This window comes from Eucyclogobius newberryi, unplaced genomic scaffold, assembly GCF_026437365.1.
Source record: "Eucyclogobius newberryi isolate DKJ021-1_F unplaced genomic scaffold, fEucNew1.0.hap1 SCAF_1, whole genome shotgun sequence".
Classification (NCBI taxonomy): Eukaryota; Metazoa; Chordata; class Actinopteri; order Gobiiformes; family Gobiidae; genus Eucyclogobius; species Eucyclogobius newberryi.
In genome coordinates this window covers 22,795,786-22,822,547 of record NW_027315723.1, presented here as the reverse complement: position 1 = coordinate 22,822,547, position 26,762 = coordinate 22,795,786, and the positions used below count along the sequence as shown (strand labels likewise).

Sequence of the window (26,762 nt, the reverse complement as noted above, 5' to 3'; positions counted from 1 at the left end):
GAGTTTTTCCAAACTTTTACGAACTCCTCCCAGGGCGTTGGCCCTAAAAAGCTGAAATTTGGTGAAAATGCTACTGAGGAGTGGGACATCAAAAGTTATCCAAATTACATTGATACCTCTCACGGTCTCTGTGCGGCGAAGCCGCAAACTGTAGCTAGAATTTCAGAAATCTCCCATATTTAAAATTTCTGCCGTTTGCGCGGATAAAGTCCGAATTGCGTCAAATTAGAATCAGTTGTTAAACTCTTTGCCCTAAACCTACTTGAAGTGAAATAAATTAATTTGGAGCCACAGCGCCCCCTACAGATTTTATATGGAGGTTAAATGTTTAGTTTTGCGAAATTATATGAAATTTGACACACAACTCAATTTTGGCATCCCCATCAAAAAAGTCAATGAGACCCATGTCATAATTGTTATGGCTTTGCCGTAACGATGACCGAAACCTTCCATGTTATTCCAATGGGGAAATCGCCAGAACATGTTTACACTTTAGACTTTCACAAACTCCTCTTAGGGCGTTAGCCCTATCAACATGAAATTTGGTGAGACTCATCTTCAGGACCATCAAAAGTTATCCACATTTTCATTCAAAGAGTCACGGTGTCTGTGCGGCAAAGCCGCACATTTTGCCAAGAATTCAAAATAAAATAGCTTTTTGATGTAAAACAAAGGGGAGAAGATGTGACAGCGTCACAGATTCAGCAGTAGGCGTAATAAAAGGACAATTGGGGCGCGTTAGCGCCCCCTCCTCTTGCGGCGTGGCGGCGGTGTGGCGGCGGCGTGGCGAGGGCCGATCATTGCCGCTTGCGGCTATATTATTATTATTATTATTATTATTATTATTTTCTAGTCTATTCCAGGCCCTATATATTAGAACATGTAGTGTTTCAAGCCATCTCGAGAGTGGTTCTCAACCTAGGGGTCGGGACTCATGAGGGTTATGAAATGATTTCAGGGGGTCCCCAGAATATTTGTTGGCTGAGCAAAGTAGTTTTTGTTAATATCAAAATCAAATCAAACAGTAGACATGAGGCTGCATTATCACTTAAGGGGTAGCGAATGCCAAAGGTTGTTATTTTAGGGGTCGCAGCTGAAAAGGGTACTAAATAAATTAATAAAAACAAATGGTTATAATTGGGGCGATTTATTTCATGCACTATGGACAATATTGAGATTATTCATTTTTGGGGGCAAACTATTGAGAGACCAAGGACTATTACGCTGCCTAATATCCCAAGGGTGTATCAGTGAAGGGCACTGCTCAGTGCACACACTCATTACCTCACGCTCGTGTCCCAACTTAACTCAGAGGTCAGAGCCCGCGCGGCACTCACTGTGGCCGTTAGTCAATCCCGTACGTTCCAGCTGTTGCGGCCGTGTCAAGTGTTGGTGCTGATGCTGACGCTGATGCTGCTCACGAGGAGGAGTCATTAGACCAATCAGAGCTCCTCTCCTCCGCGTGCAGTGCGTCTTAGTGATGCTGGCTCACTTCTGCTGCAGGAACATGTCTCGTGTGGCCGCACGCTGTTCTCTCTACAGGATTTGGACTGTGTGATGTCGCCATCCCTCTCCCTCGGACAGCTGGCCCTGCTGGCCCTGGTGGCCCTGCTGGCTCTGGTGCTGGTCCAGGCTGCGGATGGGAGAAAAGACCGGGGGAGAAACAAGCGGTGGTCTGCGTCCTCTGAAAGCCTCAAACTCGGCTCGTAAGTATTATTACACTTATATAGACCATGTTTCATTTGAAGGTGCCAACATTACATGCGAGCGCCAATAAAAAGTTGAGAAAGGATGAGTTTGAGTCGTGAATAAAGATCCAGGGAATGCGCGCAGCTGCTCGACGCGCGCTTCTCTACAAAACGCGTCAACACAAGGAGGCCATGATCAGTCCATTTAGCTGAATTTTAACATGGACAAGGGTCAGGATATAAGATGCTCATTTATTTTCATGGCAGAAAGTGGCAAATTATTTATATTATTTATGACGTAAACAATTTAATTTCGACTTAACATGCCATATGCCTGTAGGCGGCGTATAGAATAAATTCCTCTTTTGATATTTACTGGTCTTCACCTTCTGGACAGAGACTCCTCCATCAGTCAATACATTTCATTATTATTACGGGGTTTGTATAGGCTGTAGATTTTCTTTTCTTTTCTATTTAATGATAAACGGTGATGTGAAGGTGTTTTTAAGTAATCGACATCACTTAGAAGGAGTTATAACTAATCTATAATCTGATTACTTTTCCAGTACTTGCCATGCATAATGTACAGTATATTTCACCTGAAAGATGTGCATTGTCTCTGCCCTTCAGACCCCTGTCCAAGAAAGTGTTGGACGGGACAAAAATGCACAATGACAAGAGCAGCCACCTGCTGAGTATTGATGAGCACGACTTCACCATGAGACCGGCTTTTGCAGGTGCTTATGCAGAATCCATCCTTATTAGTAATATACAGGCCTATATCTTTTTTTTTATTAACCCTTTTAAATGTAATTTATTTTCTCATAGTTTATATTTTATTATTATAATTACATATATATATTTTAATAGTATGTTTATACAGAGCAAATTCTTTTTTTGTAAGTTTATTTCACTTACACTGACAATAAACCCTCAAGGCCATGCTCCTTTGGGATTCTAGGTGCTGCTAAAACCAAACCCTATCCCAAGATGCAGCAGCTCCAGCTCTGAGCCACCTGCAGTGCTCTGTCACTAAACCCCTATGGTGCAGCTCCACAGTCACAAATGGATGCAGCAAAGAGCTGCTTTGTTTTCTGTTCATCGTCATTAGTTGTTAGACGTCCTAGTGGAATATCTCAGAACCTGCTGTGCTGTGGAGTGACAGAAGCCAACAATACGAAATCCAGTCTCCACTGAAACTCAAAAATATCAGCTCAAACAATCCCTATAGCCTCTGGCAAACTGCAAGTGAATCAGCAGGTGGATAACAATATGTTATGCATGCTAGTGTTCAGATGTCATGTACAGAGTGGCAGAGACTGACTGTTGCCTTCTAGAGAGGAATTGGTCAAAGAACAAACGACCATGTGCATGACCATAAGTGCCGGCAGAGATGGCAGAACACAACTCCTCAGCAGATGCTGTGTCTGACCCTAGCAGTGTCCCTTCTCCAGCACATTGACAAACAGCTATTTGAGTTAGCGTAATGATCAACATTTCATATTTCAGTTTTATCTCAAATTTTAATGCTCCTGGAGTTTATTTTTTACATGAAAATGTAATTCCAAAAGCAAAATCATACCTTTTTGTCCCCATCATTGCCTTCTTCAGATATGTCTGTGATTTAGGTTAGTCCCTTTCAGGCTTTATATTCACACAGTGTTTGTATTCTGGGAGTGCAGGGTCATCCAGCGACGCAGGCAATGTGCTCTTGCTGCATGCTCCATTTGCAGCCGCCCACACAAGTGTCACTGTGGAGCAAAGTGCCAGCGGCCTTTGTAATCAGAGCTGTGGCGCGGAATCAGTGAAAAGAATACATCTGAGCATCAACCCACATCCAACATATATTACACTTATAGTGTAGCGTTAAACACATGCTTTGAAAACGTAAAACTACAGTAGATGACGTTAAATTCACCTTTTTATGGAAATTAAGAAGAAAACTTATAACCAAGTTGAATTGATTATGCAAAGCGGTATGCTGTAAATACGCAGCAACCACATAAATAGATGAATATTGCATTCCCTTGGTACTTTTGTGTGTACATTGTGTCCTGGCTGTGAGTGCAGGTCCTGCGGTCCCGGTGGGAGTGGATGCCCAAGTTGAGAGTTTAGACAGTATCTCTGAGGTCGACATGGTGAGTGTGTGTGCTGATTTGTCTATTGAAAGTATGTAGCGGGTTGTCATCTTTCTTTGAATTCTGTTTTCGAGGACTTCACCATGACGCTGTACCTGAGACACTATTGGCGGGATGAGCGCTTGTCTTTTCCGAGCTCTACCAACAAGAGCATGACATTTGATGGGCGACTGGTCAAGAAGATCTGGGTTCCGGACGTCTTCTTTGTGCACTCAAAGCGATCCTTCATCCATGACACCACGACTGACAACATTATGCTGCGGGTGTTTCCGGACGGACAGGTGCTCTACAGCCTCCGGTCAGAACATGTGCCACTATTCTTTTTCAAGTGTTCCCCACATTGTCCATATATGTATAAATGTAATTCATTTACCTCTACCTGCAAAGCCTTTATAGGTATGTGCTGGGTCTAAATAGTAGTTCATTGAAGATGGGAAGCCAAGAAAATCACAAAAGGCATTAAAGAAGGTATGCAATCATTGTCTGTGTGCTGTTCTCAGGGTGACTGTGACTGCCGCCTGCAACATGGACCTGAGTCGCTTCCCCCTGGACTCACAGACGTGTACGCTGGAGCTGGAGAGCTGTAAGTGTGCTCCTACTGCACTCTTTACTGTAAACATGAAAGAACTATGCACGACACATATGTTAGTCATGTGTGAAGCGTCATTGCTCCCAAAGCTTTCCTTTCATTGGTAAAGTTCTTGTATTAATGGTAATGTCCAACTGTTCATGTCTATTTGATGTATTGAGTAAAAGTTTTGTCACAAATTAAACTTGTGGTTTATTTATATTTTTGCTTTTTAGTGGAACAGACAAACAATGACAATAGCAACCAAAAAATTATAGAAAAATAAAAAAGTAATATTAATAACAATAATAATCATAATATATATAATTAATTATAATAATAATAATAATAATAATAATACTACATATAATTAATTAAAAATAATAATAATCCATATCATTTATTAAAATAATAAAAATCTATATAATTAATTAAAAAAAGTTATAAGTTATAACAAATAATAACCAATTAAACTTGTGGTTTATTTATATTTTTGCTTTTTAGTGAGACAAACAAACATTGACAATAGCAACATAAAAATTATATAGAAAGGACCAAAAATAAATCAATAATAATAATCTAGATAATTGATAAAAAAATAAAGATAATAATAACATATTAAACTTGTGGTTGTATTTGTTGTGTTAGACTTTACTGTACTTGATGGCTCTGTAATGAGGACGTGGTGTTGCAGATGCTTATACCGACGAGGACCTGATGCTCTATTGGAAAAGTGGCGATGAGTCTCTGAGCACGGACGAGCGCATCTCACTGTCCCAGTTCCTCATTCAGAAGTTCCACACAACGTCACGATTGGCCTTTTACAGCAGCACAGGTACAGTCACATCCTGTGCTCCACCAGGCTTAAATCAACTTCCTGTTTTCGCATTCCTACCTTGTACTGTACCCATCTCACTTTTGTCCAAATTAATACCGTTAATCATGTGACAGATTTGAGAACGTGTGCAAGGTTAATAACAAATGTGCGTCTGTGTCCAGGCTGGTACAACCGTCTGTACATCAATTTCACTCTGCGGCGCCACATCTTCTTCTTCCTGCTGCAGACGTACTTCCCCGCCACGCTCATGGTCATGCTGTCCTGGGTGTCCTTCTGGATCGACCGCCGGGCTGTCCCTGCCAGGGTCTCTTTAGGTCAGCATGCAAATGTGCTCACAGTGAATCACACGCAGCAGAGCCTGGATGCCTGAATCTGTCTCTCCACTCTCTGATACGTGACCATAGGAGTGCTTCTAAGCTGCTTTTGTGCCTGTGAACACATCAGTTGGAGTGAGCCAGTGTGAACTTGTGTGCAGGAATCACCACGGTGCTGACCATGTCCACCATCATCACCGGGGTCAACGCCTCCATGCCCAGAGTGTCCTACATCAAAGCTGTGGACATCTACCTCTGGACCAGCTTCGTCTTTGTCTTCCTGTCTGTCCTGGAATATGCTGCTGTCAACTATCTGACCACAGTGAGGGACGGCAGGGACCGGCAGCTCCACAAACAGGTACCATTTACACTGCTCACTGTCACAATGATGGTTATTATTGACTTGCCTGAGTCCGAGCAGCACACACTTCACTGACAGTAGAAAATGCATAAATAATAACACTTTTCATGACACTCAAAGACGCATGACAGTTCAGGATGGACAATAAAAACAAATAACAAGGTCTTGTGATTAGTTTGTGGAGGGAGACAGGAGGTTAATGTCAGAGGGCTCGGGTGGAGGTGTGGTGATCTGAGCGGTAGGTGGGGGCCAGGATACAGAGGAACTTGGTACGCTGTGGATCAGGGAGCCAGTGGTGGTCTCTGAGGACAGGAGGGATGTGGGTGAGGAGTCGGGCAGCAGAGTTCTGGATATACTGGACACTATTGAGGAGTTTGATTAGTACTTGGATGGGAGACCACTGGGAATACCAGGTGCTGTAGTGGGGCAGCAGTGGATCTATTGCAAACTGTCATGTCCTTAGGCAAGACACTTCACCCACCTTGCCTATGTGTGAATGTCGTGTGAATGAGAGATAGTAGGTGGTTGTAACAAAACAATTGTAACTTACGTCCATTGCAAAGCTTGGTTGGTAACAATCTTACTATAAAATGTATTTTCTTTTTGATTTTTTACCCAAGACCGGGTTAGTCTTGGTTTGACCTGTTTTTGTCCTGGCGCATGGTGTCACACATATATTTAATTTACCTTTGGATATAAGAGTTGAAACATTTGACGTTTCCATCCCTGCCTCCCTTTCTGTGCTTGTCCTGCTGCCCCTCTCCTCAGTCGCAGAGTGCCCCCTGCTCTTGCAGTCTGCCCCAGATCAGAACCATGATGCTGGATGGGAGCTTCAGTGAAGCAGAGACAAACAGTTTGGCTGGCTACACCAGGGCTGTGGCTCCAGAGGACTCCTCACAGAAGCAGGAGCAGATGGTAGTGCACTTGGCCCTGAATCACCTTCACACTGAGGAGACCAAAAGGCCCTCCAGAGGCTTCTGGATTCTTCAGAATACTCACACCATTGATACATACTCACGCATGATCTTCCCTGGAGCATACATCCTCTTCAACCTGGTCTACTGGTGTGTCTACTGCTAGTGGAACTCTGTGAGGGAATACTACTGAATAAGCCATCTTCTGCAACATTGTCTCCTAGCAGATATTTTCTTTCAGAAAGTATCATGGCTAAGGTTAAAGCAGAACTTTCTTGTCCTTATTTATCATTGAACTCCAAACCGTTTGTGAAAAGTATCCCCTCAAAAGAACCTTTTGGGATGACAGACTGGGAACTTCTCTTTAGGCTATTTATTAAAATGTTATGTATTATACAATTAAGAAACTTGTTTTTAAGAAGTCTTTTTCTTTTGCAATGAAGGAAAACCATATGTTATTTTAAATGCAATTAGAGATGACTATATTGGTTGGCCAATATCAGGACAACATTTGCACTTTTTGGCGTATTGGCTCTTGGCCTTAGTGTGTTAGGGCAAACCTTCATAAAGCTTTCTTTGAACACTCAATTGCAGAGAGGGAACTGCAGCAGATGTGACTACACTACTTTCTTATCTAGTTTGTATTAAAACTGGGTTGTGGAGGAGTTTAGTAGTAAATTTAAATAATCTAATTTGGGGAAAATAATCAAAACTGGCCCCACATGTCGGCCGAGCTTATCAGTTTATCTGGATTATAAACAAGTATTAGCCATAAAAATATGGTCAAAATGTCCATTTTCCTTCTTGTAAGGTTGAAATGCTTTAAATCCAAACTTGACCTGCTGATTATTGATGATGTCCTGAGTTTTTAGTTTCCATGTGTCTTTTCATGAGCAATACATGTGAGTTAAACATGCAAGTGACACATTAGCAAAAGCTTTAAGATATTACAAGTATAATTTAGATGACAAACATGCCTTTTCAGTTGTGCTGGGATACACAAGGCACTATGTGAAAAATATAGAGGTTTACATATTGCACCACATGATGGCGTTGTAGTGCTACTCAGGTCACAAATATGACTCAAAGTAAAAAACAAGGGAGTGTCTACAGAGCCGCGGCGCGCGGCCGAAACTGCAAGGCTACTTTGTGCGCGGCTCCTGAAACTACTGGGCTATTTGACCGCGCCGGGTTAGGGTTAGCCATGAGGCTATATGACCGTGCCGAGGCTCTGCAGCCACTAAGGGTTATGAAACTTTGTTGCTCTACAAAATAAATTACTTGGACACTGTAGCTAAAAAATACAATAAGAGTATCAAGTGTGCAGTTCAGTGTTTTTACTGTCCATTAATTCTGTTAATTGGATCTATTTTGTGTATGGTTTACTGTGCTCAAAATAAGTTGGAGAAAATAAACTTTTAATTACCACCCCATTAAAAGAAACCCATCAAATGCTAATTTTGAAGCCAGTTAAACCCACCTCTTTTTTCAGTACTCAGAGATCCACGACATGTACCCATTTTCTGAACAAACACAAAGCCAAGACTGAAACAACTGGGAAATAAAGTATATAATTCCGTAGAAAGAATTGCTACGACCTGGAATCTGAAGTAAAATGTAGAGGCTAATTTTGAAAAAGGGCTTCTTTGTAAATGTTGCCAGCTCTTATTTCCTCTTGAATGGGACACAAAAGCCTTCTGCATGCTCTCATCTGTAAACCTGCCCCTATGACTCATGGGAAACGCAGTCCGTGTTCAAAGGCTCAAAACTGGCCTGAGGGCCCCAGCCGGACTCACCCAGACTCAGTGGACAGTTCTGTCTCAGTGAACCTGCGGCTGAAGACCCCCAGAGCAGGGATTACGCAAGAGTTTAGGACCCTAAACTGCCACAGGCCAAAGACAAAATGTCCAGTTTACCTCCAGTTTGCACACAATATTTTACCTCTATGCAAGTGCCAAACTGCCAGAACTAGTGGAGGTGTCAATGTTTTCTTATTTCACTTTATTGTCCTTGAAATGAAGTTCATGGCCTGTGTAAGCTGCACTCTGCCTCAGGTCCACACTGGACTATTCTTTCACTCAACAATGAAGACAATTACATTCCAGAGATAATATTGTTGTCATAAATGAATTAAACCAATCGTTTTTAAAAGCTGATTTACTATCTATTTTTTAAATGTATTTATCATTCTCATTCTCATTAGGCTATTTGAATTGTCCATCAGCCTCGATTCTCATGAGGAATTCACCGTCCAGTTGATGACAGGGTCTGGACATGAAACTGGACAAGACAACTTCAAACTATGTAAACTACTATATCATGATAAACTAACTTTGATAAACGAGTCGCTCTGAGATGCTGGATACAAACGTCATTAAAATGGCCTCTTGGTTCGCCTGTATCTAAAACTTTACTGTGAAGAAGAGCGTGTCCAGTGGTAAACACGTGTGATTTAAGACGAGGACACGGCATGGGACACGCACGCGGCGCAGGCTCGAGACGCGCAGACGCAGCCGGAACGTGGAGCGCGCGCGGAGCGTTGAGCGCGCGCGCAGGCGGAGGCGGGTCTGCTGAGGGTCTAAGTCTGCCCACACACTGCCCACAGCTGAACACGGACGCTTCCACGTCCCGGGACACTTCGCTGGACACTTCGCAGGACACTTCGCGGGACAGGACCGCTCCCAGGCTGGGGCAGACCCCGTGTGAATGTGGAGGTTAGTGGTCATTTCACTTGCCACGCGGTTTGACTCCCACAGACTCGCTAACTTGAGGCTGTAGTTGTAATGTGGCGTTATTGACACTGAGACGTTGTAAAAGTGTGTTATTTTAGCCCTATAATGATGGCGTGTGTTTGACTCGTCTGCTCCACAAAGGCCGTGTGAAACTAGCTTCGTGCTAATGTTGTTTTGGAGTGAGATCCGCGCAAAACACCGTCGAAGTCCGATGTTGTTTTTGTGTCAAAACGTGGTCTTTTTTGCGCCCGGGGAAGTGAAGTGCGTGTTTTCTGAAGCCCACGGAACAAACGCAACAGGAAATGTGGACTTGGACGTGGAGTGAGATCCAGGAGGGATTTCTGAGGTTTCAAACTTGTGCAGCTTCGTCCATGTTTAAAGCACTTTATTCCACGGAAATGCAGACAAAAAGCTGTGGCCTAAAGTGTTCAGAATCATCTTGTTTTTATGGTTTTATTCTTGTTTAACAGGGACAATGCATCGTACGTAGTTACATACAAAGTTTATAGCCAGTGCTTATTTGCAAATCCTGTCCCTTCTTAAGATTTTCTAAATTTTTTAACAGATCTAAAAGGCATTAAAATACGTCTCCATCTGATGAATAAATCAGTGGTAAATGTACCCATCTACACAGCTCAGTCATTCTTTCACCCTCACTCTTAAATTGTCACGAATAGTTTTGTATGTTTATTCTGGCTGTTATTGTAGCTTGATCTTGTGATTTCTACAATAACTGATTAAATTAGAGACAGATGCGAGAATCCCAACAAGTCAGCACAAGTGGTTAAGTGTTGCCCATTAAACCTCCCACTTAATCGTTTTGCCTTAATCTATGCGCATGTTATAAAGTGATAGTACCTTTTGTACAAGGTAATAAAAGAGCTCATTTGTTCATCTCGGGGCATAACCGCTGACATTAAAGAGACGCAAATGTGTTCCTGCCACCGGAGTGTGTGAGACGCAACTGTAATAATGCCTGATGTCATGTTCAGCGCGCAGCCTGAGGTCAGAGGTCAGGCCTAAAGGCTTCTGTAAACACGAGGAAACAGACGTGACTATGCTCTTGAGGGCAGATGCGAAGATGGGGCTCACGTCTGTCTTGTGTAGTCAAGTCTGAATCTCCCAATTAATAATTCATAAAATCCTGGTGAGGGAGTTGATCCTCTTGGTCCGCCTCACAGCTGACCCTCTGCTTCATCGTCTGACCCTCTGCTCCATCGTCTGACCCTCCGCTTCATCGTCTGACCCTCCGCTTCATCGTCTGACCCTCTGCTCCATCGTCTGACCCTCTGCTCCATCGTCTGACCCTCTGCTCCATCGTCTGACCCTCTGCTTCATCGTCTGACCCTCTGCTCCATCGTCCGACCCTCTGCTCCATCGTCCGACCCTCTGCTCCATCGGCTGACCCTCTGCTCCATCGGCTGACCCTCTGCTCCATCAGCTGACCCTCTGCTCCATCTACTGACCCTCTGCCCCATCAGCTGACCCGCTTATTCATCATCTGACCCTTTGCTTCATTGTCTGACCCTCTGCTTCATCGTCTGACCCTCTGCTCCATCGTCCGACCCTCTGCTCCATCGGCTGACCCTCTGCTCCATCGGCTGACCCTCTGCTCCATCAGCTGACCCTCTGCTCCATCTACTGACCCTCTGCCCCATCAGCTGACCCGCTTATTCATCATCTGACCCTTTGCTTCATTGTCTGACCCTCTGCTTCATCGTCTGACCCTCTGCTCCATCGCCTCTTCTGACCCTCTGCTCCATCTACTGACCCTCTGCTCCATCTACTGACCCTCTGCTCCATCTACTGACCCTCCGCTCCATCTACTGACCCTCCGCTCCATCTACTGACCCTCTGCTCCATCAGCTGACCCGCTTCTTCATCATCTGACCCTTTGCTTTATCGGCTGACCCTCTGCTCCATCGTCTGACCCTCTGCTCCATCAGCTGACCCTCTGCTCCATCGTTTGACCCTCTGCTCCATCAGCTTACCCTCTGCTCCATCGTCTGACCCTCCGCTCCATCGTCTGACCCTCCGCTTCATCGTCTGACCCTCCGCTTCATCGTCTGACCCTCCGCTCCATCGTCTGACCCTCCGCTCCATCGTCTGACCCTCTGCTCCATCGTCTGACCCTCCGCTCCATCGTCTGACCCTCCGCTTCATCGTCTGACCCTCTGCTCCATCGTCTGACCCTCTGCTTCATCGTCTGACCCTCTGCTCCATCGCCTCTTCTGACCCTCTGCTCCATCAGCTGACCCTCTGCTTCATCTACTGACCCTCTTCTCCATCTACTGACCCTCCGCTCCATCTACTGACCCTCTGCTCCATCGTCTCGTCTGACCCTCTGCTCCATCAGCTGACCCGCTTCTTCATCATCTGACCCTTTGCTTTATCGGCTGACCCTCTGCTCCATCGTCTGACCCTCTGCTCCATCAGCTGACCCTCTGCTCCATCGTTTGACCCTCTGCTCCATCAGCTTACCCTCTGCTCCATCGTCTGACCCTCCGCTCCATCGTCTGACCCTCCGCTCCATCGTCTGACCCTCCGCTCCATCGTCTGACCCTCTGCTCCATCAGCTGGACATGTTTGTTATCTAGTGTAAATAATGCATGCCTCCTTCTCTGACTAATTATTTGCATCAGTCTTCATTAAAACCCAGGATTTGTTATTAATAATTCATACACTTGACCATCTGTCCCATGATATGAAGCAAACAAGTTCAAATGAAATATTGATTTTACACAAGACAATTATAATCAGAGGGAGATGTATTATACGAATCAATACTATTTTCATTCAGATTTTGGGATACTTGAACATAAACAAAGACAAAGAGTACATTCCTGATGCATTGTTAGAATATCATCTTGTTGAATATTGTTATTGATATAATGCTACAAATAAGACGCTGGACACCGCCTGTCAAAAAGTCTCCACTTGGATTCAACTAATCAAATGATACGAGCCTCCTCCTGGATAATGGTGATGATCTCTGAGCTGCAACACGGTATTTAAACCCGACTGATGCAGAGAGTGACTCAAACACAACCATGTGGAAAAACAAATCCCGTGGTCATGGAAAAGATGTCATTATGTTTGAGAAGGGTCAATCATTGCCATCGAGCAGAGAAAACATCTCAGGAGAAGCAGAAACTAATGTACTACAGATCTGACCCCCAGTGTGAGTGTTTGAGCTGGAGAAGGCTTTGTGCAGCGGTCACTCTCACATCAAGACAAGATCAACTGGTGAAAAAGAGTGTAATACTGGAAGAACATCATTATTTTAACATGTTTCCCTTTTTTAGTTTGGATTCTCAAGATGATTATGCAATAAGCATCAGAGATCTCTTATCTTTGGGTTGCCAAATCCTACAACTAAAAAACACTTGGAAATGAACCAGCGATAGCCACTATCAAAACCCCAGCACTTTCCACCGAACATTAACAGTTCTTGTGCAACTTCCAGTAGTTTAAACTCTGATTATTCTGGAAACATTCAGCTCTAAGTGAGGAGGAGTAAGGAGGTAAAACTACCTTTTTCAAACCAGTAAGGCAGCGACTACATACCCTCCCCTTAACAATATTTTAGGGCATAGATTTAACAAAGTAAAAAATAAACAAATCTAGATAAATATTTAAATTTTAAATTTTTCCATTATTTCTCTAGTTGAGTTTAACCTCATTCTTCTGTGGCTCCTCTCAGTAGCCTCAGGGGAGCAGTGTGTGCCATCAGCCTGTAGCTGCCAGTGGGCAGATCTTTCTTGTAAACACCAGGGTGTTTTCTGCTCACTGCACCGGGACAAAAGAGCACCATGATGGGACTCACAGGGGCCGGGCTGGGCTGTATTAAGAGCCCGCCTTCTCACACTGATACTGACACACTGACTGCTTCACCTGATCAAAGCAGCTAATGCATGAAATAATCCTGTGATACTAATACAAAGGACTGGAGTTTTGTTTAGTTCTGTCTGTACAGTACACAAGTGCTGATTTGACCTAAATTACCCTTTCCTATGGTGACCAGACGTCCCTGTTTACCAGGACAGGCAAAGTTTGGAGTCCTGTGTCCCATCCAGCAGATGTATCCAAAAGCATTGATTTGAGGTTTGATTGATTTTTGACCTCTTCGAAACCCACAAACAGTAAAGAAGGGAATATATTGTTTATTTATCCAAAATAAAGGAACTGTCTTTGAATGGGTTACCAGGTGTTGATGAGCCATGGACCCAGGGCATAAACATATACTATATCACTTATGCTTTATACAATTTTAATATTACTCTCACTCCAACCCGGTTGTGTCCCAGTTTTTAATTTAGAAAACGTGGTCACCTTTCCCTATCTTCTTACCCCGTCTTCTTTTCCCTCATATTATTAGCATTACTGTGAATAACTTAAAGAGGTAGTCGTCCTGGCAGGTCAACAACAGGACTGAATAGAGTGTAGTGTGACCTATTAGTTTTGGGGAAAATGTGAGGAACAATTCCCATGATATCAGCATTCCTCACCTGAGGCTAATGACCCCTGTGAACCCTGTGACCCTTGTGTGACTGTTAGAGGCAGAACCGGGCGTGGACAGGTCAGTGAAAACATGTGTGGAATCCTCTGTCCTTGGTTTGTTGGTATTCTGAGTAGCACTTGGTGTTTCTGGAGGAGTGCAGAGTTCTTAAGCGTACAAAAGCCGTTGCCTAGCTGCAGTGAGAAGCCCAGCGGCTGCTGTCAGAAAGCTTTGTGTGGACCGGGTCCCACCCCCTTCTGTAGGACAGTCTGTTTTGGCCCACAGGAGGGATGGAATCTGTGCATTCACCTCCTCAGTCGCCAGAGTTATTGAATCCAAAGCTGAGAGTTTGTCAGGCTCATTAAGTAGAATTGTGCCTCCTACTTCAACCACAAGAGCGAGGACATTCTAATGGATACGCACAAACAATCTACACTGCAACCTTTGATTTAGCTTTTTGTGCTTGTCCAGTTTAACCCATGTTGACTATAGAAAAAAATAGTATTCATCTGTGCTAATTATTAGAGAGACACTGACCCAGTTTTCCACATAGAAAACCAATACCTCAGCAATTGAAACCAAAGAACAGCAGCAAACAGACCAAAAAGCATAAGATGAGCAAATCTGAACATTCTGACACTGGTCCAGTTCATGAGACACTGGTCAGTAGATCTGTTGGTCTCAGAATACAGGCCACCTACAGGAGACAGTGCGCTAATGTATTGGAGCACAGACCACAATTCTCTTGTCGGGACATGCTCACATGCTCTGCCGCGTCCTCCGTGTGTCTAGTTTGCCCTCGTAAATAGTCTACAATAAATCCAAGTCTGCTGCAAAAAGGCCGAAATTGATGCAACCACGAGTCACTTGAGTCACATTAGCTTTTTTTGAAAGGACTGCAGCGTGTAACTCAGAATCAGAATCAAAAAAGGTTTATTGCCAATGAATTGATTTCGCAAACATGGGTGATTTGGTGATTCAGTGCAACATAAAACAATGAACAGTGATAAAACAACATATACAAGTCAAAAAGAGAAACCATTTAAATCTGCTATGGGATATTTATAACAATAGGCTATACGATAAAACAAATATATACTATGTAACTCTTCCAAACCTAAATAGGAATTGCCTTAATGCTGCTTTTGGAGTTTATTTGTGACGTGAACTGAAAGTGCGAGGGAGGCCGGTGCTCTTATAACAGGTCATAGCTGGTAAATGCCAATTGCAGCAGGAATGTTTCTACGTGCATATCTGAAAGCCTCTAAATCACAGCACAGTAAACATGTCAAAGGTTTCCAAACTGGTTTTAATGAAGTACTCTTACACACCATAATACAGATATTTATCACAATTGTGTAAAAAGAAGCATTCCTTTGTATGTCAGAGTAACTATAGTTATATTTATAATGCTTGCGTGGATTCCGCACTGAAGCCCTGAAGTTGAGCCATCTGAGTGGAAATGATTATGAAGAGCACTACACATGCTTTGAGAGGTCTGTTTCCTGTTTGCCATGAACTGCACTGTCCATTCACTCCATGCGTTTCCTGCCTCAGCACAAGGATCTGCACCTGCCCAGGTCGAAACAGGACAGCATGAGCTAGAGCGCCCCCTGCAGCCCATCACCACACCTTCATGAGCCCACAGAATGAGGTGCACGCCCTTTCGGAGCGCCTCCTTGTAGCCTCGCACAAGGGGCAGCTCCAAAATGTGGTTCAGCTCATCAACAAGGGAGCGGAGGTGGCAGTGACCAGGGTGAGTGCACAACTGCTAAGAATGTCCAAAAACATGATTTCAAACACGGCCTGAGCATTACCCTCTTTGACCTTTTTGAATTTTAAGGATTTTTTGGCCCTTAGGCTTCATTAGACAGCAGAGTTTAGCATGAAATGTAGATGAGGGAGAAGGGAGGACATGAAGTATATTGTCTGAGCCTGGATTGAACTCACGACACTGCGGCCTGTTGCCTCTTTAACCACTCGACCACAGGGCAGCACTCCTGAGTAGAATATCTACTAATAATATTCTGACATGATACTCGGTCAGGTCCATATGCACTACAAGTGTGTAGTTGTCTGTGTTATTGATATGTCATGACAGTCTCTCATGTTTCCTCCAGTTCGGCCGGAGCCCTCTGCACTTGGCAGCTCACAAAGGACACATTGAGATTGTGCATGTTCTGCTCAGAGCTGGCTGTGACCTGGACATCCAGGATGATGTGAGTACACCCTCCACACAGATCAGACTGACACCCAGAGCCTACTGTTGGTTCATCCTCCTCAAATCGCACACTTTCTGAATCTACTACGCAACTTTGAGCTCTGTGGCCCAATGACTTCCCTTGGGCTGGAGTGGGACCCTCTGGAGTGTCCTCTCGTGGGCCTCCCCCCAGGCTGCAGGACCCCCTCCTCGACAGAGCAGTGGCTTGTGGACTGGGTGTGGTCTGAAAACAGGGCTCCGGAGCAGCAGCAGCAGCGGAGGAGGAGGAGGAGGAGGAGCTCTGAGCCCTGGGGGGCACTGAAGGTTAGCTCAATGTGTTTGTGCCAGTCCTCCTCCACTGCTGCTGCTCTGCATCAGGCCTCTGGCCTCTGACCTCTGACCTCTGGCCTTGTTTCTTGCTCTGTGTCTAAACCTTTTGGGCCACAGCTGTTTTTGTCCGCTCTTCTTCATACCTGGCAGTAACAAGTTTCTACGTTGACTTGGCTAATACACTGCACATCTCACTTGACTTGAGAACTACACAACTGCGAGGAGCTATTGGAATGACATGTGGCTCATGTCAGGTCTGAAAATCCTCCTTTGACTCATCTTCTTGCTACTAGGGCCCAGTATGTTTCATGGCTGCAGGGCTGTTCTGCTGGGACTTGGTGCTTTTGCTTTTGCTTTTTTTTTTTTTTTTGTTCATAAGAGTGTGTTTTTTTGAAACTTCCTATAATCTGTCCTTTCCTCCTGTTCTACTGCGTTGTAACAACAGTATTTCCCCTTGTGTGGATATTAAAGGATTATCTTATCTTATCTTGTGATGTGAAAGAAACACAGAAAATGCTTGAAAATGTTCATTGTGTGTTGGATTGTGATGTGATGATGGAAGGATTGTGGTTTGCGTTGCAGGGCGGGCAGACAGCACTGCACCGAGCTGCTATGCACGGGAACACGGCGGTCATCAGTGCTCTGCTCCTGGAGGGCTGCGCTCTAGACCGACAGGACAAGGTGCTCCACTCGTCACATCACAAAGACACGGCATTTAAATGTATTGTTTGAAATTAATCTACATTTTCGTTGATAGGATGGAAACACTGCTCTCCACGAAGTGTCCTGGCACGGCTTCAGTCAGTCCGTCAAACTGCTGGTCAAGGCTGGAGCTAACGTTCACGCCAAAAACAAGGTCTGATGATCATACATGTGTGCTACTAGAAGCCCTCTCTGGAAATGCTGCATTCATGTGATTCAGAAGAACCGACCTCAGAGTTGGAAAAACTCTGAGTTTCTGAGTTTACGTCATAGTGATAGACTCTGTTTGGGATTGGAGGACATGGCAGTGGATACAAACTGAGAGATTTTGTTTTATTTTACAAGCTGGTTCTTCTTTGAAAATAAAACTCATTTAAGGCTATTAGTTGATGAAGTTATAAGCAATACAACTTTGCAAAACAATTTTAACACATTTTTTTTCTTTCTTCTCTATTTTACTAATACTAATAAATAATAATTCTCAATCACAACAGTGGTTCTAATGAATCGGCAGTCGGATAGTTTAGAGTTTCCGAGATAAGATGAATCCAGCATGACCCTTGTGTGTTCTGTATGTCACAGGCAGGAAACACCGCTCTGCATTTGGCCTGTCAGAACGGACACACTCAGAGCACTAAGGTCCTGCTGCTGGCGGGATCCCAGCCCGACACACGAAATCATGTGAGTGAGCCACACACAAGGCCAACATCCACTTGGTGGTGGAGCACAGTGCACACTGTACAGTGTATAAGTATTCATACCCCTGGAACTTATCCACATTTTGTCACATCCACAACATTTAAATAAATTGTATTCCCGTTTTTGGTGAAAGAGCAACACAAAGCGGCACACAATTGTGAAGTTAAAGGAAAGTGCACTACAGTGTGAAAAAGTATTCAGCCCCTTTTCCCTTGAGTACACCAGTCAGATGATTGCTGAAAGAAAGGAAAGGTCAAAGCAGGGTTAGGCTATAAAAAGATTTCCGAAGCTTTGAACATCTCATGGAGCTCTGTTCAATCCAACATCTGGAAATACAAAGCGTATGGCACAACTCCAAACCTACCAAGATATGACCACTAAAACTTACTGGCCAAACAAGGAGAGCTCTGATGATGCAGCCAAGAGGCTCATGGGAACTCTGGAGGAGCTGCAGAGAGCGACAGCTCAGGTGGACAATCTGTCACAGGAGAATTACCGTAGTCATGGACCACACACGTCTGGCCTTTATGGAAGAGCGGCAAGAAGTGTTTGTTGAAAAACAGCCATAAGAAGTCCCTTTGTAGTTTGTCAGAAGACACAGCAAACACGTGGAAGAAGGTGCTCTGGTCTGATCAGACCAAAACAGAACGTTCGTTTTGGCCTAAAAGGCCTATTTAAGGAGTAAAACTAACATGACATGACTCTGAACACACTGTAAACCTGGTGCTGCAGCATCATGCTGTAGAAGTGCTTTTCTTCAGCAGGGACACGGAAGCTGCTCAGATGGAAGATGGATGAAGCCAAATACAGAGCAATCATAAAAGAAAACCTTTTGGCAAAAGACTTTGAGACTAAAACAGTTTCACCTTCAGCAGGACAACGACCATTAACATAAAGCCAGAGCTACAATTAAATGGTTTAAAACAAAACATCTTCATGCGTTAGAACGGCTCAGTCAAAGTCCAGAACTAAATCCAATCCAGAATCTGTGGCAAGAGCTGAAAACTGCTGTTCACAAACGCTTTCCGTTAATCTGACTGAGCTTGAGCTGTTTGGCAAAGAAGAATGGGCAAAAACGTCGGTCTGGAGGTGAACAAAGCTGGTCGAGACAAACCACAGAAGACTTGCAGCTGCAATTGTAGAGAACGGCGGATCAAAAAGTATTTTTTTAATCTGAAAATCATGTATTGTTTTCCTTCCACTTCAAAATGGCAATACTATATCCAATTATATTTTCCATTTTCATCTTCACTTATTGCGTGAAGAACAAATGCAGTAGCTTGTATCGGCTTTTCCAAACTCTTATGAGTGTTACTGTCTTTACTGTACAAACATGTACAAGATTTGTCATTTGCCCTTTGCAGACAGGGGACACAAGTCTTCATGTAGCAGCGCGTTACAACCACCTGTCCCTCATCCGTATCCTGCTGGGGGCCTTCTGCTCTGTGTCACACAAAAACCTGGTGCGTGCGTTTGTTTGATCTGTCCATCACAAACTGAGTGAGGGAATAATCATTTTATTCGCTCTGTGCAGGCTGGGGACACGCCGCTCCATGTGGCGGCTGCTCTCAATCATAAGAAAACAGTTGGTCTGCTGCTGGAGGCTGGAGCCGACAGTCGCATCTGCAACAACGTGAGCCTCGACTCTTCTCTCATCAAAGCCATCTCATACTGTCTCCTCATGCACTCTGTGTCCATACAGGAGGGCCATACTGCGCTGGACCTGGCTAGAGAGCACAACAACCCCCAGGTGGCGCTCCTCCTCACTAAAGCACCACAGGTACCTTTTAAAGTCAGTCTCAGTGAAATTATAGACATAATGTTTCTGAAGCTCTCATGTTTCCCTGGGACAGAGCTTTGTTCGTGGCAGACGTGCCAGGAAGAGGAGAGAGAAGCTGAAGGCCGAGGGCAGAGCTCAGTCAGTGCCCAGAGACGAGATGCTGCCTTCGAAGGTACACACACACTCTGTTTATGACAGGTTGAACAGACTCTGGCATGTCATACCACATCCCAGCACACCTGAGCAAGTGTAGGGTAAAAATGTAGTGAAACAAACTTGATGTTTGTGCTTTATCTCCAGGAAAGTGGTTCTGCTGCAGATGACACACCGAGCAGCGAGTTGGCATCCAAAAAAAGTGATGAGACCAAACAAGCCAACAGCAAACAGGCTGAAGACGGGAAAGGACATGGCAAGGTATCTCTTTCTGTTTAAACATGGATACAGCAAGTGTTATGTTGAAACTGAGCAGTTTGTCTTTGTACAGCATGCACTGTCTAACCCCCTGCGACGTAAAGAAGCCAGACACAGCAGCGCCCTCCACAGGCGAAAAGGAAAACTACGAGGAGTGTCCCCTCACATTTCCTTACCTCCTCACAACTACAAGGCTTACCAGCTGTACACTCTGTACCGTGCCAAAGATGGCAGAATTATGCAGGTTTGTCTCCACTCTGACAGCTCTGTGCCAAGTTACTCTGTTGACTTATCCAGGATTCTTTGCTGCAGGCGCCACTGAGCGGTTGCCGGTGTGAACCTCTCATCAGCAAACTGGAGAACCAGCTGGAAGCCACCAAAGAGGAGATGAAAACTGATATCCACGCTGTCCAGGACCTGATCAACTCAAAGTTGGGCCAGCTGGACAGCAGCAACAAGCACCAGGTATGAGCCCTCCTCAAAGTGTCGAAGTGCCCCTCAGTCCTGGTAGATGGGTTGAGCATGATGGCTCCACCACCACCAGCAAAGGATTCAGCTCCAGCTGCTCCACATTCACCTCCACCGCCTCCAGCAAAGGAACAATCTTCAAAGGCCTTGGACCCATCTGTGACAAGCCCAACAACATCCCTGTCATCGCCCCTGCCTTCACACCAGCCCTGGGTTCCCCCTGCAACATCTACTCCCACTAAAGATTCATCATTCTCCTTCTCATCTCCACTCTCACCCATGGGCCTTCCCAGCCATTTTGAAAGTCTGATCAAATCAGGCATTAAGATGGCTCCACTCACGCCCAATATAGCAAGGGCTATGTCAATACGTATCAACTCTTCCCTGCACAAGCCGACTACACCAACAAAAGCCCCACCACCCATCCCCCCTCGCCTCTCACCTGGTCCCAAACTCTCCTTGGCTACAAAAGCCCCACCACCCATCCAACCTCGTCTTTCACTTGGTATCTCCCATAGCTAGGATGCACTGGGTCTCAGCGTTGCCGGGACTTATTGTCACATTAAAAATCAAACCAACCCGGGGCCCTATGTAAAAAGAGCCCCCCCTAGTGCTATTTCTGTAGCCACATCATCACACAGATGGAAAAACAAATTGCGAGCCAGGCCCAATCTGAGAAATGTGATTCATATTCCCTGTGAAAAGATAAAGCCCAGTCCCACTGAAACTAGTCTGAAACTTGCTGTGCTAAATGTCAGATCCTTATGTAACAAATCTCTCTTAATTAATAATTTTATTTCTTCTTATAATCTTGATTTTATGTTTTTAACTGAAACATGGCTTGACAAAAACACAGGAAATGTAGTTCTGATAGAATCTGCTCCACCCAACTTTAAGTTTGAATCTGAAACACGAGAAAACAAAAAAGGGGGTGGAGTCTGTGCTGTCTTTAGAGATGAAATAATTACCCGCAGGTTGTCTTTTGGGGTGTTTTCATCATTTGAGTATGTATCCTTTAAAATGGAGCTAAAACGGTCTCCATCCATTGTCTTCATTGTTTTATACAAGCCTCCCCAGCACTGCCAAAGTTTTATTGATGATTTTACTGAGATGCTTTCAGTCATATGCACAGACTTTGATGGTTTGGTCATTACAGGTGATTTCAATGTGCATGTTGATAATATTTGTGACAGAAACGCTAAAGAGCTTGATGCTGTCCTTGAAACCTTCAGTCTTACTCAGCATGTGAGAGGCCCCACCCACAGCAAAGGACACACTCTAGATCTCATCATTACAAAGGGGGTAAATATTTCAAATGTTAATGTGATCGATGTTGCTCTGTCTGATCATTTCTGTGTCTTCTTTGACCTGTCTGTTTCTCCCAAACCTCCGGTGGGTCCTGCAGTTGTTCAGAGGAGACACATAAGTGATGGCACAGGTGCACTGTTTATGGAAATGATAAACTTTGAAAATGTCTCATGTTCCAATGTAAATGATTTGTTGAACTCTGTTACATGTAGTGTTTTGAATGTTCTGGACACCATCGCCCCTATAAAGGCTAAAATGGTTAAAAATAAGCAGAAGGCGCCGTGGAGAAATGATGATTTGGTCAGGGCACAGAAAAGGGAGTGCCGCAGGGCCGAATGGAAATGGCGCAAGTCAAAGCTCCAGGTTCAAAAAGAGATTTACAAAGAAAAGCTGAACATGTACAACCTAATCTTATGTAGAACTAGGGAAAGATATTTTTCTGAAATAATTGGAAGCTGCAGTAACAACTCGCGTGTCCTGTTTGCCACAGTAAACAGATTAACAAACCCTCCAGCTCAGCTGCCGTTAGAACTCATTTCCACATCCAAGTATAATGAGTTTGCATTATTCTTTAATGACAAAGTTCAGGGCATTAAAAATGCTATAAATCCCACAATGCAAAAAATTACCCTAAAACCACCAAGACACTTAGAGCTAACTCACTTTGCACCAGTAACTGACAAAACTGTCCATGAGATCATCACCAGTCTGAGTTCATCTACATGCTGCCTTGATGTGTTACCCACCAGATTTCTAAAGTCTGTGCTGAACAGTTTGTTAGCACCATTCACTCACATAGTTAACATGTCGCTTCAATCTGGAACATTCCCAATGTCTTTGAAAACTGCGGTCATAAAGCCTCTCCTAAAGAAGAGCAGTCTTGATGCCGCAGTACTGAGTCATTACCGGCCCATCTCTAATCTGCCATTTTGGGGCAAAGTCCTTGAAAAGGTTGTTTACCAACAGCTCACAGATTTCCTCTTAATAAACAACTCATTTGATGTTTTTCAGTCAGGTTTTAGACCTCATCACAGCACTGAGACTGCTCTTGTCAAGGTGACAAATGACATCCGCCTGAACACTGACACGGGCAAAGCCTCAGTCTTAATTCTGTTAGATCTGAGTGCTGCTTTTGACACTGTCGATCATGGGACCCTCTTACAGAGACTAGAGGACTGGGTGGGCATCACTGGCACTGCCCTAAACTGGTTAAGGTCCTATCTGGAAGACAGGAAGTACTTTGTTGAAATTGGTAGCTGTGTCTCAGACCACATGACCCTGACCTGTGGAGTGCCCCAAGGGTCAGTCCTGGGTCCCCTTCTGTTCAACCTCTACATGCTGCCGTTGGGTCAGTTGATACGCAGTGAAAATGTGTCCTATCACAATTATGCAGACGGCACTCAGATCTATGTTTCACTATCGGCAGGTGACTATGGACCAGTAGATTCACTCTGTCACTGCATCCAACAGATCAGTGTGTGGATGCAAAACAACTTTCTCCAGCTGAACTCAGACAAGACTGAAATAATCGTCTTTGGCCACAGAAACAAAGAGAAAGTGTTAGCGGTCACCTCCAGAGTCTCGCTCTAAAACCTACAAACCAAGTTAGAAATCTGGGGGTAATAATGGACTCAGACTTGAACTTTAACAGCCACGTCAAATCAATAACATCAGCAGCTTTTTACCATCTAAAAAACATTGCCAAAATCAAAAAAATAGTGTCAAAACCAGATTTAGAGAGACTTATCCATGCGTTTGTCTCCAGTAGATTAGACTACTGTAACGGCCTGCTCACTGGCCTCTCCACACGAGCTGTAAAACAGCTGCAGTACATCCAGAACGCTGCTGCTCGGGTCCTGACTAGAACCAGGAAGTATGATCACATTAGTCATGTTCTCAGGTCTCTGCACTGGCTCCCTGTGGCTCAGAGAATAAACTTTAAAGCAGCTCTGCTTGTGTACAAGTCTCTCCATGGCCTAGCACCAAAGTACATCTTGGATATGTTAGTGCCATATGAACCATCTCGGACTCTGAGGACCTCAGGGACCGGCCTCCTGCTGGTGCCAGAGTCAGGACAAAACATGGGGAATCTGCGTTTCAGTTTTATGCAGCTAAAATCTGGAACAGTCTTCCTGAAGATGTGAGACAGGTTCTACTCTGACAATGTTCAAATCTAAGCTAAAAACAGTTTTGTTTAGCTGCACATTTGACTGAAACAATTTTTTCTTTGCACTCTTCTCTTTTGTTTGTGATTTTATTAGTTTAGAAAATCAGTTGGATTGATAATTTTTAATTTAGTTAATTTTATTGTATTTCTGTTTCTGTAATTTCTTTGTGATTTGAATGCATTTTTCCTGCTGTGTGAACCACTTTGAATTGCCTTGTGTATGAAATGTGCTCTACAAATAAACTTGCCTTGCCTTGCCTTGCCTTTACTTTTCATTAGTTGCATTACATCACTGTTTGTGAGTTGAGCCGATTGTTTAATTATGTGGTTTTGAAAAAAAAGAGAGATTTTGTGTTTAAATGTAATTGATTACACTTCAGCCATGTACAGCATGTTGGGCTGCTTAGGTTGTAAATGCGCTAAAATATAATTGACATTTAAATTGTAAACCTTTACCTTGATTGTAAAATAAAGCTGAAATATTGCCATGGTTTATTCCAGATGCGTTCCCTTGAAAAGCTAACCCTGGAGAGAATGTGTGCTGAGAGAAGCCAGTGTCTGCAGAGGGTTGACCATAAGGTTCTCCAGGAGCGACAGGAGAGCCACAAGCGGCAGGTAAGCACGCAACTAGGACCACTTCATTAGCTCCAGAAGGAGCAGCATACAGTTATACTCTCTTTACCATTACTTTGACACGTTCTTGCCAAAGCAGTTGTCTCTGGTGAATGAGCTGAAGAGCTGGTGTCTGTCCAAGCTCCAGAACATGGACGCCAGCTCCGGTGGTCCGAGTGAAGCAGCTGTTCTCACCGTGATGCCTGATGCAACTAAGACTGGGGTCTCACAGTCGGGAGCTGGAGGGACGGGGGCCCAGCAGGCCGAGGAAGGAGCAACCTCAACCAACTACTTTGTAGTCCATGTGGACACCTCTGCAGGTAAAGCTCTTCTGGGATAACATTTAAATGTATAGAAAATAAAAGAAAACAGTGCCGCTGCTCCCATTACACACATAACGCACAGTTCGTTCGTAGGACATCAAGTGCTCGAGGGGTACAGACTTGACAAGGCAGTTTGGCATTTATGACATAATGGGCTATTTGTGCAGCAGCTTAAACAGTGATTATACAATAGAGTCTGTCTTTATTTTTTTATCAGTTCAAACTAGGACGAGTGACGCTTCTTTCGCCAGTGAGTTTGGAATGCACAGGTGCAGCTACACAAGCCAGAGTTTACACAGACAGATCAGGGGCACAGCCGGGAACAGATCTGCGCCACATACGTATTCTACAAACCACAAGGAGCAAAAATGTCTTCAGATGATGAAAATTGGCCTCATATTCAATAAGAAACCCTGAAAATGTGCACAGCCAAACTGGTTCAACTTCTTACAAATGTCTAAAATGCACTAGAATTCACATCATTTAACGATTTTGTTGAAAACATCTTATCACCTTAAGGCTGCATTACAGACATCAATTCCCTATGCATTTTGTTACACGTTCAAAGTGGGTTGGGGGAATGGGGGCACCACTGAGAAGTTTAGCATAGGGTGCCTGAATGGCTAGCAGCGGTGAAAACATATACATTTATTTGAAATTATCACTAACATTCTGATGAATGTGTTTTAAATGTGGCTCTGATTCATCCTTCACGTTGTGATTATTGTACAGAGGGAGGAGATGTAGCCTCTGATCCAGTAGTGCGGCCCAAGCAGAGAGCTGTGCTCTCCCCAGACCTGAGAAAGGACAAGGACCAGGCAGGCTCTGGTCTGAACAGCCCCAGAAAGCACCGCGCCAGCAGCCTCGACAAAGCCAAGAGTCACCGGAGGCACTCCCAGGGCAGGACTAAGAGTAGAGGAGGAGTGGAGGTATTCAGGGAGCAGCCTGAACCCTCATTGTATCAGGAAAAGGACAGGCGTGCTGTGGAGGCGACACAGCACTTGTTTGAGAGTGTGTCCACGCAGATGGAGCGCTGGTATGAAAAGAAGCTGCAAGAGACGAGACGAAAGGCTGAGCAGAAGGCCCAGGCTGACCGCGCTGCTCTCCTGGACAAAATAACACACCTGGAGGACGAGCTACGTGCGCTTCGGGCTCAGCAGCACTGCAGCTAATGCACTGCAACGTGTTGGCCTTGTGTGATCGTCAAAGGTGCCATTCTACTGTTCAGGATCTGTACAGTGATGTTATGCTCCAGCTCACAAGTGAACTCATGTATAACCTTCAGAAGCAGAGGTGTTTTAAGCTCTGCTTCAGATCACGTGACCACTACAGTGCTTTTATTCCACTGAAATGCAGGTGTAACATCTGACAGATGTCACTGAGCTCTGTGGTGAGCAGTGCTTCTCAGAGGAGCTTCTCAAGGACAAAATGCTGTTAGTGATGTAAGTAGAAAGTAAAGTGAGTAAATGTTTTTTAGTGCATATTTGGTTACACTCTCAACAATTTTAACAATTTTATTTCCAATTGTTGTCACATGTTGATGTGAAATTGTTTTGGGTTTCAAAGTGAATGTGTTTTGATGAAAGGTTCAGTAGAATAAGTGCAAAGTGAGACCTGCAGCACAGCTGAAGGGTTATGTCCTCCGTTTACTCAAATGAATGGCAAGTGTCTGTATTTTAATATAAAACATGTTTATTAATAAATAATCTGT

The 26,762-nt window shown here is 44.3% G+C and overlaps 2 protein-coding genes across 5 annotated transcripts; both read left to right on the top strand.

Annotated features, from left to right (window-relative positions):
• The first annotated feature begins 1,345 nt into the window (after positions 1-1,345).
• On the top strand, positions 1,346-7,157 carry LOC140355619 (gamma-aminobutyric acid receptor subunit rho-2-like). Its single transcript, XM_072440288.1, has 9 exons — positions 1,346-1,706; positions 2,319-2,425; positions 3,759-3,826; positions 3,901-4,124; positions 4,327-4,409; positions 5,089-5,229; positions 5,394-5,546; positions 5,708-5,904; positions 6,676-7,157. Exons 1-9 carry the CDS (start codon positions 1,558-1,560, stop codon positions 6,985-6,987), a joined length of 1,434 nt encoding a protein of 477 aa, XP_072296389.1. The 5' UTR covers positions 1,346-1,557; the 3' UTR covers positions 6,988-7,157.
• Positions 7,158-9,448: 2,291 nt separating this feature from the next.
• On the top strand, positions 9,449-26,696 carry ankrd6b (ankyrin repeat domain 6b). 4 transcript variants are annotated; one of them, XM_072440317.1, is made up of 16 exons: positions 9,449-9,535; positions 15,609-15,807; positions 16,172-16,270; positions 17,164-17,262; positions 17,339-17,437; positions 17,866-17,964; positions 19,347-19,445; positions 19,517-19,615; positions 19,685-19,762; positions 19,836-19,934; positions 20,063-20,176; positions 20,247-20,417; positions 20,486-20,638; positions 24,618-24,731; positions 24,826-25,048; positions 25,784-26,696. In XM_072440317.1, exons 2-16 carry the CDS (start codon positions 15,688-15,690, stop codon positions 26,221-26,223), a joined length of 2,106 nt encoding a protein of 701 aa, XP_072296418.1. In that variant the 5' UTR covers positions 9,449-9,535; positions 15,609-15,687; the 3' UTR covers positions 26,224-26,696. The 4 variants fall into 4 exon arrangements, with proteins under 4 accessions (XP_072296418.1, XP_072296424.1, XP_072296431.1 ...); XM_072440323.1 differs by having other exon boundaries at positions 9,451-9,535; positions 24,829-25,048; positions 25,784-26,694; XM_072440330.1 differs by lacking the exons at positions 9,449-9,535; positions 15,609-15,807; positions 16,172-16,270 and adding an exon at positions 16,279-16,575 and having other exon boundaries at positions 25,784-26,694.
• The last annotated feature ends 66 nt before the right edge of the window (positions 26,697-26,762 follow it).